Genomic DNA, 15,869 nt, shown 5'->3' on the forward strand with positions numbered 1-15,869 from the left:
GCGTAGGATTGGAAAATCTGGCTGGGAATTATCCTAGACATCATCCAATACAATTTCCGTGTAAGTTTTTAGTAGTTGTAATATCCCGTGGGTTGTGTTTGAGTGGTATCCTTACCATATCTAACACATGTCAGCTCTACAACCGCCGAGTTTCCGAATTATGGCCATGAATGTTATCCAAAGAGGTCTTCAGTTTCATACACGTACTCACAGGCCACAACTTTCAAGCCGCCAAGTTTCGATTTTCTTACTACAAAGAACGTGGTTTTTTAGGATGGCATTCCATGTTTTTGCATATCCGCGAGAGATGCTCCTCTCGTGCCACCTGGTTGCTGGCGATGGTGACGGTGTACGTGGTCCTATGTCCTGTCTTAGTCCTCCACCGGAGCTCCGGAATGCAATTCGCTTCGATGTGCAAAGCCACAGTCGACATTGGGCACGTCCTTTGCCTCTTTGGATACATACGCGAAGTAGATGAATCATCGCACTCCACACAAGTTCATGGACATGGCAGGTACACATTGGCCATCTGCTCAGAAAATAACACCTCGAAAACACCATTGTGTGGTGGGTAGGGTTGTGCATCGCAAAGAAAACTCTGAAGCTGTTTTGGGGAATCATTGCATCCATGGTTGTTGCATCTTCAGAAGAGAAACAGGAAGAATAATTGGCTGTTTTGGATGGATGTCACGTGTAGCATCTCCGCTAGACACGTCACGGTTTTCTCGATCTCGATAACCGCGTTTGATTGGACATCACCTCTTCATGCATCTAGCCCTGACACGTCCGACCTCCTTGCCCACCTTAATCATAGGCCGTTTGTTTGGAGTTAACCTATTGACGTCACGCATTTGATAATTAAGCATGTGACAATGTTTGGAGTTGCACGCCAGGTGGTAGGCTGGTAGCGTTAGCTAGTCTGATAACGACACGGGAACAAGTGGCACGTATGCACTTCCAATGTACACTAGTGGTTACAGAAGTCAGGCTGCCAGTGTTCACATAGCTGCATGCCAATGTAATGTCTTTTTTTACGGTTCAGTTTAACAGTGTTTGTGGTGCAGAACTACTGTAGATGTTGGGTTCACATCAGTTGTGCTAGCTCATCCAGCTTGCAAAAGTAAGTTTGATGTGTAAGTAAATTGCAAAAAAGAAAAGGAAGCGGATATTCGGATCAGCGAAAAAGAGAAGTCTGAGCCCGGGTTCTAACCGGGGACCACTAGTGTGTGAGACTAGCGTGATAACCAACTACACCACCCAGACATTTTATGTTAATAAACACGGATTATTTTATTAGAACGCTATAACTTGCACATAAATTATAAGACATCAGGAAAATATACGCGCGCCGTTGATTTCCCATTAACGTTTCGTCTAGATTCTACACGGCGGCCGGCGGCCGGGGGTGGTTGACGGCTCGCGCAAAGAACGATCCCGAGCGCATCGAGTGCCGTGCGCAGGCCTGTCAGTTTGTCGCGCACTGACGCGAACCGACGAGCGCATGTGCGAGGTGAGACGCATCTTTTCCATCGGTATATTCAGGTCCGTCGAACGATGCTTTCGAGATCGTGCCGACTTGCTAGTAAAACATGGTGGACCATGCATGTGGTGCGTAGCACGGTTTGGCCTGGTGCGCCGTGCGATACAGTGCACCGCAACATAGTACAGGGCACACAATGATCATGTACCTAAGCTAGCTGCGGCGTCCTGTACGTTGGTGCACGCCTCCTAGTCTTTGCTTTATCGCGCAAGCTGCACCGGTGCACATGAATCAAGCAGGTGTTGGAAATATACGGCGCTGCTGAAGACGAGGTAGGGGTCAACCCGTCACGGAACTTCCCAAAAAGAAAAGAAAACTCCACAATGCTGTATTTATTGTGCTGTAAATAGGGAGTATAGCGCATTCCAAACTCCTTATTTATTGCGCTGGGTCAGGGCCAAATATTTTCTTTGCAGATTAATCAGTGCCAGATATACCCCCTCCATCCCAAAAATATGTTGCATATAAGAGCATCCCCACTCGTTGGCGCTCCCCACGCCCAAATCCGGCGAAATTTTCGTCCGGATTGGAGGAAGATTTGGCGTGGGGAGGAGTAGTTTCCCAGCCGCGTGCCCAGGCGAAGACGACGATGCGAGTTTGAAAAACGGAAACTTGATAAACTTTGGCTAAATTCGGGCGAATATAGACTAAATTTAAAGATATTTAGACTAAAACGGGCGGAGTTAATACATAGAGGCCGAATTCGACTATATTTCGAATTCGGCTAGGGGAATTCAAATGCTAATTTTAAAACACGGCGCTCTACATGCCCAAACGGCGGTAGAACACCGTGTAGTCGTCGGCGCCGTCGTCGGAGCCGTCGTCCTCGACCTTCGGCACCTTCGGCGGCGCGGCCCGGCGGCCGCCGCCCGGCCGGCGTCTCCCCACCCCGGGGATGGCTTGTACCATTCGTCGTCCGAGGACTCGAGGTCGACGACGGGGACAACGACGCCGGATGGAGGTGTCGCAGACGGCGGTAGCGCGCGGCGTCGTCGGCGGCGGTTGGAGCGGCGCGGCGGCGAGTTGGCGTGCGGCGGCCGTGTCCAACAGCCGCCGCTGCCGCTCCGCCTCCTCGCGCTCCTGGGGCCGCGCTGGACCACGCCGTGGCGGCGTCCTCGGGGGCGTTGTCGGCGGGCACCAGGTCGTTGAGCGACCTGGCGATCGCCTCCGCCACGGCGGCGTCCTCCGCGCGCTTCGCCTCCTCCTCGGCGAGCCTGTTTGCGGCGGCGGCCGCGGCGTCCTCCTTTTTCGCCGCCTTCCTCTTCCGCCCAGACTGGGAGGATTGGTCGCGGATGACGAGGGCGCCGCTGCTGCGCCCTCTGGTCGGCGGCGGAGACGCCGGCTCCTTCTTGACGCGCACCGGCGTCGAAGGCGATGTCGCCTCCTCCCTCTTCACCGGCGCGAAGGATGACCTCGGCGCCGATCCGGAAGACGACGAGCTGGCAGCCATGCGCCGTGGCTGCCAGACGTTTCCCCGGCGGTGGCTCGCCGATGCCCTCGATGGAGGGGGCATTGTGAGCACGGAAGTTTCCGCCCTCGATGTGCGCGAGGACGTTCGCCGCCGTCCTTTCCGGCGCGCTCCACCAACGTCGGCGGCCCGCGGCGTTGTTGCGCGGAGGCGGAGGCGGCGGGCCGTCGTAGGAGGCGAGCTCCCGCTCCCACCGCCGCAGGAAGTACGAGTTCCACGCCGTGTAGTTGTCGGGGTGGTGGCGTGGCTCGGCGCGCTCCTCGTCCGTCAAGGTCATCCGCGCCTCCTCGATGGCGACGTCGAGGGCGTGGCCCCGAGGCGGCGGCGGGATTGGTACGCCGCCAGCACTAAGCCGCCACCCGCCGCCGGGAGGCCTCGTGTCCGGCGGGCAGGGGTACCCCGCCTGGTGGAGGAGGTGCCCCTCCCACGCGTGGAGCGACCGGCGGGGGAAGCCGTTGTTGGCTGCGCCGTCATCGTCGTAGAACGCCATCGGGAGAGTAGAGGGAGAGTGGAGGGAGAGTGGAGCACGGGAATGGCGCGGACCGGCGTATATAGGCGCGGCTGGCGCGGGTGATTAATGACGCGTGGAATGCGACGCGTCCGCGGCGAGCTGACCGGCGGTAGCATTTAGTGCGCGCGGAAGACGATGCGTGCGCGGAAGACGACGACATTAACTCGCCGCGTGGCCGGCGAATGCAGACCGGCGGCAGGCTTTTAACAGCGCGCGGAAGACGATGCGATGAGGACGACGATCGGTTTCTCACGCCGACAAGTTGGGGCCACCAGACGCGCGGGAAGTTTCCTCGGTGTTTCCCGCGCTTTCGTTTCGTCCGGACTCCCCGAGCGCTCCCCGGGGGGCCGGGGATGGCGTGGGATCGCCGGATGAATTTAGGCCCAAAGCCGGACGAAAACGAGGAACCGGAGGCGCGACTGGGCCAAATTACGCCGTCCGGATGGAAAAAACGTCGTTCGGGGGCCTCGTCGGGGAGACGAGTGGAGATGCTCTAACATCTGGTGAAAGTCAAATTTTGTAGATTTGGCCAATTATATGACAAAATATATCAACTTCTATGATGTGAAATCGGTGTTGTTAGAATAACAGAATTATGGTGAAATATATCTTCATACTATATACTTTCTCCGTTCTGATTTAGTCTATATTTGAGAAAAAAAAACTACTAGATAATGGTACAATTATTAATACAATCCAACCAATCCAACCTACGTTGAAAGTAGTAACATCCAATAGAAATAGTGATATTGTTTTGTTTTCTGTGTTGTTATTCATTATAAAGCTCAAATGTAGACTAATTCATAATAAATTTTAAGCCTAGGATGTAAAGTATTTCAGAATAAAAAGAGTACATTTCATATAATAGATGCTGATATTTTTTGACATGTAACTGGTCAAATTTATAATTTTTGAGATGTTGCTAGCCGGCCTAGTACAACGTGGCGGTGGGGACTTTGTGGGCCAATTTGGGCCGAGTCATGCCAGTACGGGCATGGTGTATGTCTCCTGCCACGTCATGTCAGCTACCGCAAAGGCAGTGGAGGTAGTTCCCTCCCACACGGTTGTGGTGTTGCTACCCCTGACCTGATGTCCCATTTCCTTCTTCTAGGCATCACATCGGTGACCATAATGAGATGGCGAGGATGGATCAAAGACCGTGGTGACGCGTGCTGGTGGGCAACAGGTTGGGTGGAGCACTATGGATCTTCCAAAGTGATGGTTTTGCGGGTCGGGAGAAATCCTTGTTGGCTCATCATGCACCGATGCGGTGACGCTTACGGGTGCCATCGTATCCTTGAGGGTGTCACGTACAGCCCCTCACCACTCCCCTCAGCGTACCGGGCGAAACCATATGACTATTCCGGGTAGCAACTTCGTTGTCATCGCTTTCCTTGTTGAAGGTGGTGCTTTGTATGTGGTGATTCGTGTGCTACGAGTGTGGTGGGACTTCTACGGAGGGTGCAGCGGTGGCTGATGTCTACGTTTTTCATCGATCTGCCGATGTCGACATTTTCTTTTCTTTTCTTTTGAGCTTGGTTGTGTTGCAGCCCGAGCATGCACGTTGTATCGTGTGGTGGCTATAATAATATAGCGGGGCAAAAACTAATTCGAAAAGGATATTCCATTTTGCTTGTCTCCCTAAACAAATAGTACCAACAACTCTAGCTACAATCTACGCAGCAGACACTCCTTTTTTTATAATTAATAGCGCATATATTTATAGTAACAAATAGTACATGCTAGAGATACACGAGCTATCTCCAACGATTACAAAATAAAGTCCAAAAGATACTAGCAAATCTTTGAGGTATTCAAACTCTTTTTCTTCCAAAACACAATCTTGTACTTTCCTGAAGGTAGCCAAAGATAGATAACAAACCATAGATTTGTAAATATCAACGAAGGTTCTCCCATAATTTTAATTAGAGCCGCAATGTCAAGGATGCGTGCACGTGTGCAATCATTAAAGTAGTCAATCAACACCGGTAGGAGTACCAACACTAGTATGTCAGGGAGTAACAATCGGACATACTTGTCGACATCGCTAGGGAGCCGAGAGAGTACGAATCACCATTGTCGAGGACGTAGCAGCCGGGACAAAATTTGCGAGGATAATCCTCCTCTCGGCAACAACCATGAGAAAAGATCCAAAACCGATCTGACGAAGGAAGGTCTGAATGCTCGTACCTATAGAATAATAATCTTTCAACACCACCATTGACATCGGGAAGGAGATCTCGTCGTTGACCGAAAGATCGAATATCACTTATTGCAGACCATGCCATCTCCGTTGAGGAAAAACCAAAAAGAAGCCTTTCATCAAAATTATAAAGATTATTATTATGTGGCCATTTTCTTATGAAGTCGATCGGGAGCCTTTCATCAAAGAGCCTACCCCGCAAACGTCCATCTTTTACCACTACTCGGGTCGTTGGCTGTTCCAGGTGCGGTTCAACAGGTGGCACAGAAACCCAATATCTCGCCCGTCCTATATTTCCTCCGCGGAAGCAGCCAAAACGCGGTGCCTCCTCCAGGATATTTTGCGCCTCCTCGCCCGGGGCGCCCACGTGTGCGCCTCCCCACGGGCCGTGAAAGGCGGTGGTCACGGGCTCTCCTCCCAGCCAGGCCCGCTCGCCGCAGGCGATCCATTTTTTAGGCGGTCGCCGCAGACGATCTTGGCGGCCGCATCTCATCTGGCCCTCGCCGCGACGGGTCGCAGCGGCTCCCCTTTAAATCGGAGAGGGCCGGTAGCTCCACTTGGTCATCTCATCTCACGGTTCCCTTCGCCACTTCCGCCCACCCACCTGCCTGCCTATTTTCCTCCCTCCCTTCCCCCCCGCCCGTCTCGATCCGCAGCGACGCGGCGGAGCGAGCTCGCCACGCCCACGGCCACGGCCACGGCCAACCGATAATGGGCAGGGGAGGCATCGGAGGAGCCGTCGCGGCGGCGGACATGGAGAACAGCGACTCCACCCGATGCTTCGTCAGGGACGTCAAGCGCATCGTCATCAAGGTGAACCATTAATTGTACCGTATACTTGCACCCCTGCATGCCTAGCTTCCTCCCTCCCTCCCTCCCTCCTCCCCGACGCTAACCGAATGCCGCCGCCGCCGCCGCCGTTCTTCCGTCCCGTTCGTTGCCGTTGCTGTTCTCCCTTCTCTCCGGCGCGCGTGATCCCGGTTTTCTGAGAGACGGGCGACGTGAAAACGGAGAAGGCTAGTAACCAAAAAAATAAAAATCGGATCTGATGACGTCACGAAACTGATTTAGTAAAGTATCTATCCGCTGACGAAAATAGCTCCTCTGAATCGAATCGCCGCCTCCCTGGCGTCGCATAAAAATCACCTGAGTCAATAATTATCCCCTCCTTATGAACAAGACTTGGAAGACTAAATCGCAAACTAAAATTTTAGGAAGTAGCTTAGCGGCGAAGTAAATAATTATTTTAGTTTAATTGCACGGTAAAAGAAATCGGCGTTCTGTTCATCGGGTCCGTCTAAATATCTAACCGCTGTCTATCTCGTACTACAGGTGGGCACCGCTGTTGTCACCGGGCAGAATGGCCGACTCGCCATGGGCAGGCTCGGAGCTCTCTGTGAGCAGGTAACTCTATTTTCTGACGACTCATCATGTGCTTTTAACAGTTTAATTTAACCGAGGGAGAGCAGTACAGTATCTCCTATAGCTGGTAATATATTTATTTTTGACAAATGCTAACCGGTAAAACTGTGGAAAAATGTTCAGGTGAAGGAGCTCAACTTTCAGGGGTATGAGGTGATCCTGGTCACCTCCGGCGCCGTTGGCGTCGGGAGGCAGAGGCTCAAGTACAGGAAGCTCATCAACAGCAGGTTGCCTATACAAACTTCAGCTCACAACAGTCTGTTTCTAACTACTTGCTTTGATGCAACGGCATCCTTTTGCTGATACTTCTCCCTGCCTGCAGTTTCGCGGATCTGCAGAACCCGCAGCTGGACCTCGATGGGAAGGCTTGTGCCGCCGTCGGCCAGAGCGGCCTGATGGCGATCTACGACACGCTGTTCAGCCAGGTGCGGTTTGCTACAAATATATGCTATGCTGTTCTTTGCCTTTTCTTGTTTGATGTTTATGTGCTACTGACACCAAACTCCCCTCCCTGCAGCTTGATGTCACGTCGTCTCAGCTTCTTGTTACGGACCGTGATTTCCGGGACCCAAGTTTCGGCCACCAGCTTCGCGAGACTGTTGTCTCTCTGCTAGATCTTAAAGTGATACCCGTGTTTAACGAGAACGACGCTATCAGTACCAGGAAAGCGCCATATGAGGTGTGCTTTCTTTTGCAAAAACCACCCAAACTTCAGACTTTTGTGTCTTTCTAATGTGATCTCTGCACTGGGAGCTTAAATGATGCGTGAATGAAACGAAACGTGTCTGTACTTTAGGCCTTTATCAAAGGATGACTGAGCAGTCTTTAGCATTTCCTATTTATTGGTTATAACAATTGACTTCATGTGTAGGATTCATCTGGTATATTCTGGGATAATGACAGTTTGGCAACGCTGTTAGCGAAAGAACTGGATGCTGATCTTCTTATCATGCTTAGTGATGTCGAGGGGCTGTTCAGTGGTCCACCGAGTGATCCTCAGTCAAAGATTATCCACACGTACATTAACGACAAGCACGGGAAGCTAATTAATTTTGGGGAGAAGTCTCGTGTAGGAAGAGGTGGAATGCAAGCTAAAGTGGCTGCTGCTGTTAGTGCCGCATCAAAGGGTGTACCTGCTGTAATTGCCAGGTGACTACAACTTCCCCCCTGCTTATCATAGCATGAGTTTAGCCATATGCATAGATACTAGATATTTTTTGCTATGCATATGTATAAACTCATGCTATGACCTGTGCATACTACTGTATCAAATTGAGTTTATGTCTACATGTAAGATTATTTATTTCTGGTTTTAACCTTTTGTTGTTACATCCATGAAGTGGATTCGTGGTAGATAGCATTATTAAGGTTATGCGAGGAGAGAAAATTGGTACACTTTTCCACAATGAAGCAAATATCTGGGACTGTTCCAAGGAAGTGACCACGCGTGAGATGGCAGTTGCTGCGAAAGATTGCTCACGGCATCTACAGGTATTCAATTAGACATTCAAGGGATACTAAAATATACCATCAATTCGTTTGGAATCGTAAAAATCTAAGGAAGGCTTGAGTTGGAATACTTTGTTTCTTTCTTGCTTTCATTGCTAATTTATTCTGTTTCATGTGGCCACCGGACAGAACTTGTCCTCAGAGGAGCGTAAGAAGATTTTGTTAGATATTGCTGATGCTCTGGAAGCAAATGAGGACTTAATTGTATCCGAGAATGAAGCAGATCTAGCTGTGGCACAAGATTCAGGTTACGAGAAATCTTTGGTTTCTAGGATGACCCTGAAGGCAGGAAGGGTGGGTCAAATACATACTTCTTTATCTCAACAGTATATATTCATATATTAGATTACGTTTGGTCATATTATTTGTCCTCACATTATGTTAACTATTTATAGATAACGAGCCTTGCGGGATCCATTCGTGCAATTGCGGACATGGAGGACCCTATTTCCCATACAGTGAAAAAAACAGAGGTGAAAGGGCTGGATCACATCTTAGATTTGAAAGATCTTTCTTATGATAAATGTCATAGATTAAAATATTATGATTTCTTGCAATTCATGTGTTTAAGTTTTTAACCAAGTAAGGATTTGTTTTGCAGCTTGCAAAGGATTTAGTTTATGAGAAGATGTACTGCCCATTGGGTGTTCTCCTAATTATTTTTGAGTCTCGTCCTGACGCCCTTGTCCAGGTAAAAATCTTTGGTGGTAAACAAAATAATAAGAATTAGCTTCAAGTTCAACTATTAGTTACAATCAACACATTATTTTACAGATCGCAGCCCTAGCAATCCGAAGTGGAAATGGTCTTCTCCTGAAAGGAGGAAAAGAAGCTATGAGATCAAACACAATATTACATAAGGTATGATGTAATTTAGTTAGATTATTGTGCTCTTTCTACTGCAGCGATGTGTTCTCTCTTAATTGCACTTCTGATGTATCAATTTGTTGCTGTTTATTAGGTCATAACTAGCGTGATTCCAGATGCTGTTGGTAAGAAACTGATTGGCCTTGTAAAAAGCAAAGATGAGATTGCTGATTTGCTAAAGGTAAGCATGTCATTCAGTACTTTGGTCGATGAGTACATGAATATGTCTAAACGTGATGTACGCTATGCAGCTTGATGATGTGATTGACCTTGTTATTCCGAGAGGCAGTAATAGGCTTGTTTCTCAAATCAAAGCAGCAACCAAGATTCCTGTTCTTGGTCATGCAGGTAAGACATTTTTTTATCACTTAACTCTTGCCACTTCATACTAGAATGATATAATTATAATTCAGTATTGTATGAATTACTTAACTTTAGTTTCGTTTTTGAACAGATGGTATCTGCCATGTTTATATTGATAAATCAGCTGACATGGAAATGGCAAAACGTATCGTATTGGATGCAAAGGTTGATTATCCGGCAGCATGTAATGCTATGGTGCGTCTCCTCTTTCCATATTTCTGTATGATTTTAATTTTTTTCATCCTAATAGATTTTTAATAGGTTGTGTATGTCACTGTAACACAACATTGATCCTATGTTGAAGTTAATCGTAATTTATTTTAAATCTGATACACCGTTTCTTACATGAATTATTAAATACATGAACTAAATTATTATGTACATCATCTGTGCAGGAAACACTTCTTGTTCATAAAGATCTGAACAAGACAGAGGGTCTTGATGATTTATTGATGGAACTTGCGAACGAAGGTATTAGCTAACATCCTGAAGTCAAGTATGTCATTAGTGTCCTTTGTGCTTCCTGAGGGATTTAAAAAATAATAATCAATCTTGCAGATTATATTTCATCACACGTTCTGAATATACTAAAATCAATGTCATTTTATATTTTGTTGGCTTACAATCTAGCAAATTTACTCACCTGTACAAATTTCTATGTAAGCAGATACCACCAATTAAAAAACTCGTATTCATGGTAGTGGACATTTGATGGACATGCTCAGTTTATTTATTAATTGATGTCATATTGCAGGAGTTGTTATTTATGGTGGGCCTGTTGCACATGACACATTGAAAGTGCCAAAGGTTGATTCATTTCATCACGAGTATAGCTCAATGGCATGCACCCTCGAATTTGTTGATGATGTACAATCAGCCATTGACCATATAAATCGTTATGGAAGGTATGGTGCATGTTCCTTTAAACATACATTCCCCACTTACTGTTTTTATTGGACTAAATTTGTCTGTCTTAAATATTTTTGTTTCAGTGCACACACAGACTGTATTATCACCACCGATAAGAAGTCAGCAGATACGTTTCTACAACAAGTTGATAGGTATTTATTTAACTTTGTGTTGCAGATTATGGTCATGCTAGCTTTATTTATTGTTTATTTGTGGATAAATCTCAATTTAACAATTGAAATAACATTTGTTTAAACTGTGACAGTGCTGCTGTGTTCCATAATGCTAGCACAAGGTTCTGTGATGGGACTCGCTTCGGTCTTGGTGCAGAGGTATTGTCTTTTTACTGTTCGTTTTGTGTGCAAGCTGTTTCTGCTCTGTTTTTTTCGAAAACCATTCAGTTCTATGTTTGAACCTTTTCAAATGTCTTGAATAGGTTGGCATAAGTACAGGGCGCATACATGCACGTGGACCTGTTGGTGTTGATGGGCTTCTAACTACTCGATGGTATGTTTCTATGACATGTAGTTTTTTTCTGCAATTATATCCATCTTGTCTTGACTCTAATATATAGCAGTTCTTTCATATGCGGATGCGTTCTGCTTGCATGATCTTTACTTGTAGTTTCTTCAGTTTATGCTAGATATTGGCCAGTTCCCTATTATTTATCATACACAACAAGTGAATCTATTATTATCTTCACTTATGTATGCATTATTTTGCTGTATTTAAATGTATCCATTGGTTTATGTATAGCATTCTAAGAGGGAGTGGACAAATAGTGAACGGTGACAAGGGAGTTGTGTACACCCACAAGGATCTTCCTTTGCATTGAGTAAGTCATGGCTTACTACTCTTCTGTTTGATTGATTGAATGCTTGACTAGAGTATGTACTAACCTTCAACCCCCGTGGTTAGTTGCAGGTAGAGGATTCATGCTGTAGAGCAATTTTTGTAGAATAATCCTCTTCGAAGCTCCTTCTCTTCACGCCAAGAAGAAAGATCGAAAAATATCGATACCATGTCGCTATGTAGTCCTGTTGTCGTCTCCTATTCATTGTACAATGATTTATCCATACAATGTCGTTATGACACTAGTTGTTGTAACTACAGAACTGCATCAGCACATCTGTGCTATATATGAGAAAACAGCTATGCTGTTTCATGCCCTACACAAGGAGGACCTGAAATGAAACCAGCAATGAGTATGCGTCTTGTGAAATGGCGTTTAACATCATGTGGCTGTGGCCAAAAAACCACCGGCCTTTGGCAGCTTGCAAGTTGACTTGCCGAGGCCTCGATGAGACTTCTGGTCGAATCCTTGGAAGAGTTAAAAACAAACAAGCAGATAAATAGGTGAAGAAGCCAGGGATGTGATTTGTCCCTAGGCGCTTTATCCTATCTCTACTGAGAACTCCTGAAAGTCCTGGTATATACGACTCATTAGAAGTCTTACCAAAACGAACAAGTAAATTGCAATCTGCACATTCTCAAAATGCAATGACCACTCATTTGTGTGTCAAATAATAGAAACATGAACCTCTGATCATGTATTATCCTTGCATATCTTCAACAAGTGTCTAGCCGGAGTATCAGGATTAGTCGGGATTTTACAAGAGCGAAATTCCTAATTCAGAATGTGTCAGGAACACCATTACTAAAAAAAGATATCATTATCTGGTTCCGTGATCGCCTCATATTCATTGTACAATGATTTATCCATACAATGTCGTTATGACACTAGTTGTTGTAACTATAGAATTGCATCAGCACATCTGTGCTATATATGATGAGAGAAAACAGCTGTCTTGTTTCCATTGAAGTCTCAAATCCATGCTGTCTGTCTTTCTATGGCATACCCTACACAAGGAGCACCTGAAATGAAACCAGCAATGAGCATGCGTCTTGTGAAATGGTGTTTGACATCATGTCACTCTGGCTGAAAAACCGCCGGCCTTGGGCAGGTTGCACGCTGAGACCTTGATGAGACTTCTGGTCGAATCCTTGAAGAGTAGCATCCTTGTCACGAACAAATGAGCAGATAAAAAAGGTGAACAGAACTGGCCGCAGGGAGCCAGGGATGTGTTTTGGCCTCAGGCGAGTACACCTCCCAGGCCGGGGAAAGAGAAGATAGAGCTTAGACGCTTTATCCTAGTCTCTGCTATATTGACAATTATTGAAAGTCTTGATATATAGACTCATCAGAAGTCTTAAGAACAAGTAAACTGCAATCTGCACATTCTCAAAATGCAATGAGCACTCATTTATGTGTCAGTTAACAGAAACGTGAACCTCTGATTATGTATTATCCTTGCATATCTTCAATAAATCTCTAGTCTGAGTATCAGGATTAGTCGGGGTTTTACAAGAGCGAAATTCCTAATTCAGAATGTGTCAGGAACACCATTACAACAAAACATGTCGTTAAAGGAGACCCATTACGAACGTGTCAAAATTGCCTTGCAGAAGTTCCATTGGTCTAAAAGCAAGACCAGCAGCAATCAATTTGAGGTTCCTCCTGAAAGACTGGGTCATCATGCCTAGTCTAATCATATTAGGCTGTACAATAGTTCCTACTTCACCGTTATTCGGTACGATCAGCAAAGATCAAAAAAACAGCGACAGAGTTCACAGCATCGTCACCAATATTCGCCACATGAACAAATTCCATCCCTGAAGTGGTGAAACCGGTTCACATCCTTCACAACAATTTCCCGCTCTGTGAACTTGGAGATGAACTTGGTGACTGAGTGACAGTCCTCACATAGCCTCAGGTTCTTGGTGATCCTGATGACTTCCCCACTGCCAGTATTGATAAGCCCAAACGCAACTGCCAGCTTCTCACTGTGACCAAGCAAAATCCTTTCCTTCTCTTCTTCTTCAATATTATAATGAACAATCCCTGTATCAGGGACATAGCCTTCATTTTTCATCTGCGCCACAAACTCTCCTATCAGAGCTTGAAGCTGTTCAACAGGTGGGTTCTTGTTGTCCACAGACGTGAAGGAGTGTAGCTTCTTCTTCACCTCTATCCAGCTGCAACCAGTCACCTTCTCCAGCGCATGCTCCTCAAGCAACTCCTTTAGCACATCAACCTGGTTGTGCAGCTTAGCTCGAGCATAAATATCAGCAAGGAGTACATAGTTCCCGGCATTTCTGGGTTCAAGATCAAAGAGATGAGAGCAAGCCATCTCCGCGAACTCCACATGACCATGAATACGGCAAGCTCCAAGAAGCGCCCCCCACACTTGAGGACTCGGCTCAATGCGCATGCTCTCTATGAGCTCCACAGCTTCCTCCAGCTGCCCAGCACGACCAAGGAGGTCTACCATGGAAGCATAGTGCTCTGCACGAGGTGTGACACTATAATCCGCCATTGACTCAAACAACTCCTTCCCCTCGTCCACAAGCCCCGCGTGGCTACAAGCCCCAAGGACACTGATAAATGTGATGATATTGGGTGATAGCCCGGCTCGGACCATTTCCTCAAACACCTGAACCGCCTCGCGACCAAAGCCATGCATCCCATACCCAGATATAAGCGAATTCCACGACACAACATCCCTCCGCTTTCCCATCCAATTGAAGATACGCCGGCCAACTTCGAGGCGTCCACATCTCATGTACATTGCCATCAACGCATTCAGCACCGAAACAAGCGAGTCGAAACCCCTCCGAAGAATATATGCATGCAATAGCTTGCCATGATCGAGCGCGTTCACTCCTGCGCAGGCATTCAAGACGCTCACTATCGTGATCGGGTTAGGCACCAGGCCTGCATCAGAGGCTATCATCTCCTTGAACAGCTCGATGGCGTCACCTGGTCTCTCATTCTTGGCATAGCACGCGATCATGGCGCTCCAGGAAACAATGTTCCTCTCCGGCATTGCGAAGAAAATAGTTTCAGCATAGGCGACGACCCCGAGCTTGGCGTAGCAGTCGACAAGAGTGGTGGCGACGTGCGTGTGCGCCGCGTAGCCGCGGCGTACGGCGTGCGCGTGCACCTCGCGCACGCGCGCGAAGGCCCCCCGCGGCGCGTGCGAGGCCGACGCGGCGATGCAGGCCTTGAGGCCGTGCGTGTAGCTGTAGCTGTCGACGGGGACGGCGAGCCGGCCCATGTCGGAGAGGCGCGCGAGCGCCTCGTCGGCGTGGCCGGCGAGCGCGAGCGCCTTGAGCAGCGCGTTCCAGACGAAGATGTCGCGGGCGGGCGCCTCGTCGAACACCTGGCGCGCGGCCGGGAGCGCGCCGAGCGCCGCGTAGGACTCGATGAGGCGCGTGGAGAGGAACGGGTCGGCGCGGAAGACCGGGTCCGCCTCGAGGCGGCGGTGTACGGCTGCGGTGAGGGAGGCGTCCCCGGCCCGCGCGGCGGCGATGAGGAGCGACTCGTAGGTGCGCTGTGTCGGCGCGGGCAGGCCCGGGAGGAGCGCGGCCGCGCGCGCGAGGCGGCCGTTGGCGCAGAGTGTTTGGATTAGGTGGTTCGGGTTCGCCGGTGGCGGTGGCGGTGGGGGTGCCCCGCCCGAGGAGGAGGAGGAGGAGGGCGCGAAGGAGGACCTGCAGCGCGCGAGGGTTGGACGCCTGGTGCGGAATGCCGGGTGGGGGAGGTGGAGGGGAGTCGTGGGGGCGGAGGCGAACATGAGGAGGGGGCGGAGGCGGAGGCGGGGCGGGCGGCTCGGGAGAGGCTTCACCGTGGCGGAGGGGGCGAGCGCCGGTGCGCCGGCGTGGAGAGATATTTTGGGTTGGGTTGTGGAGGCGGAAGCGGAGTTGGCGTGGCACCGGGACGCGCGGAGCCGGAGAAGCGTCGGGATTTTTGCGCGATTTTTGTGTGGATTGGGGACGGAATTCCTATACACTCGTCGCGTACCGCGCGCCGCACACCCCCACGCGGTACGGGCCGGCCCAGTTCGGATGTTGGGCCATTTTTTTTCTGAGTAATTTTTCCGTTCTTTTTTTATTTCTGTTTATTTTTCAATTCTGTTTTTTCATTTCTGTTCATTTTTTCGTTTTTAAGATTTAATTTTTAAAATTTACATATTTTTTTAATGTAAAATGTTCTAACTAAAAAAAATTGTGAAAATTT

At 48.3% G+C, this 15,869-nt stretch overlaps 2 protein-coding genes and 1 non-coding gene across 4 annotated transcripts; 1 reads left to right on the forward strand and 2 right to left on the reverse strand.

Annotated features, from left to right (window-relative positions):
* Window positions 1-1,189: 1,189 nt before the first annotated feature.
* Window positions 1,190-1,263, reverse strand: TRNAV-CAC (transfer RNA valine (anticodon CAC)). Its single transcript has one exon. It is a non-coding gene; the product is annotated as a tRNA-Val (tRNA).
* Window positions 1,264-6,314: 5,051 nt separating this feature from the next.
* On the forward strand, window positions 6,315-11,969 carry LOC127344457 (delta-1-pyrroline-5-carboxylate synthase 2). 2 transcript variants are annotated; one of them, XM_051370739.2, is made up of 21 exons: window positions 6,315-6,535; window positions 7,055-7,126; window positions 7,268-7,371; window positions 7,467-7,569; window positions 7,662-7,823; window positions 8,016-8,293; window positions 8,485-8,635; window positions 8,783-8,947; window positions 9,049-9,126; window positions 9,255-9,344; window positions 9,428-9,514; window positions 9,615-9,701; window positions 9,772-9,868; window positions 9,975-10,078; window positions 10,279-10,354; window positions 10,638-10,788; window positions 10,876-10,944; window positions 11,058-11,124; window positions 11,229-11,299; window positions 11,549-11,627; window positions 11,717-11,969. In XM_051370739.2, exons 1-20 carry the CDS (start codon window positions 6,434-6,436, stop codon window positions 11,625-11,627), a joined length of 2,193 nt encoding a protein of 730 aa, XP_051226699.1. In that variant the 5' UTR covers window positions 6,315-6,433; the 3' UTR covers window positions 11,717-11,969. The 2 variants fall into 2 exon arrangements, with proteins under 2 accessions (XP_051226699.1, XP_051226698.1); XM_051370738.2 differs by having other exon boundaries at window positions 6,316-6,535; window positions 11,711-11,969.
* Window positions 11,970-13,055: 1,086 nt separating this feature from the next.
* On the reverse strand, window positions 13,056-15,594 carry LOC127344458 (pentatricopeptide repeat-containing protein CRR2, chloroplastic). The gene has a single exon (XM_051370741.1). It carries the CDS (start codon window positions 15,424-15,426, stop codon window positions 13,432-13,434), a length of 1,995 nt encoding a protein of 664 aa, XP_051226701.1. The 5' UTR covers window positions 15,427-15,594; the 3' UTR covers window positions 13,056-13,431.
* Between the last annotated feature and the right edge of the window lie 275 nt (window positions 15,595-15,869).

Source organism: Lolium perenne, chromosome 3 (assembly GCF_019359855.2).
Source record: "Lolium perenne isolate Kyuss_39 chromosome 3, Kyuss_2.0, whole genome shotgun sequence".
Taxonomy (NCBI): Eukaryota; Viridiplantae; Streptophyta; class Magnoliopsida; order Poales; family Poaceae; genus Lolium; species Lolium perenne.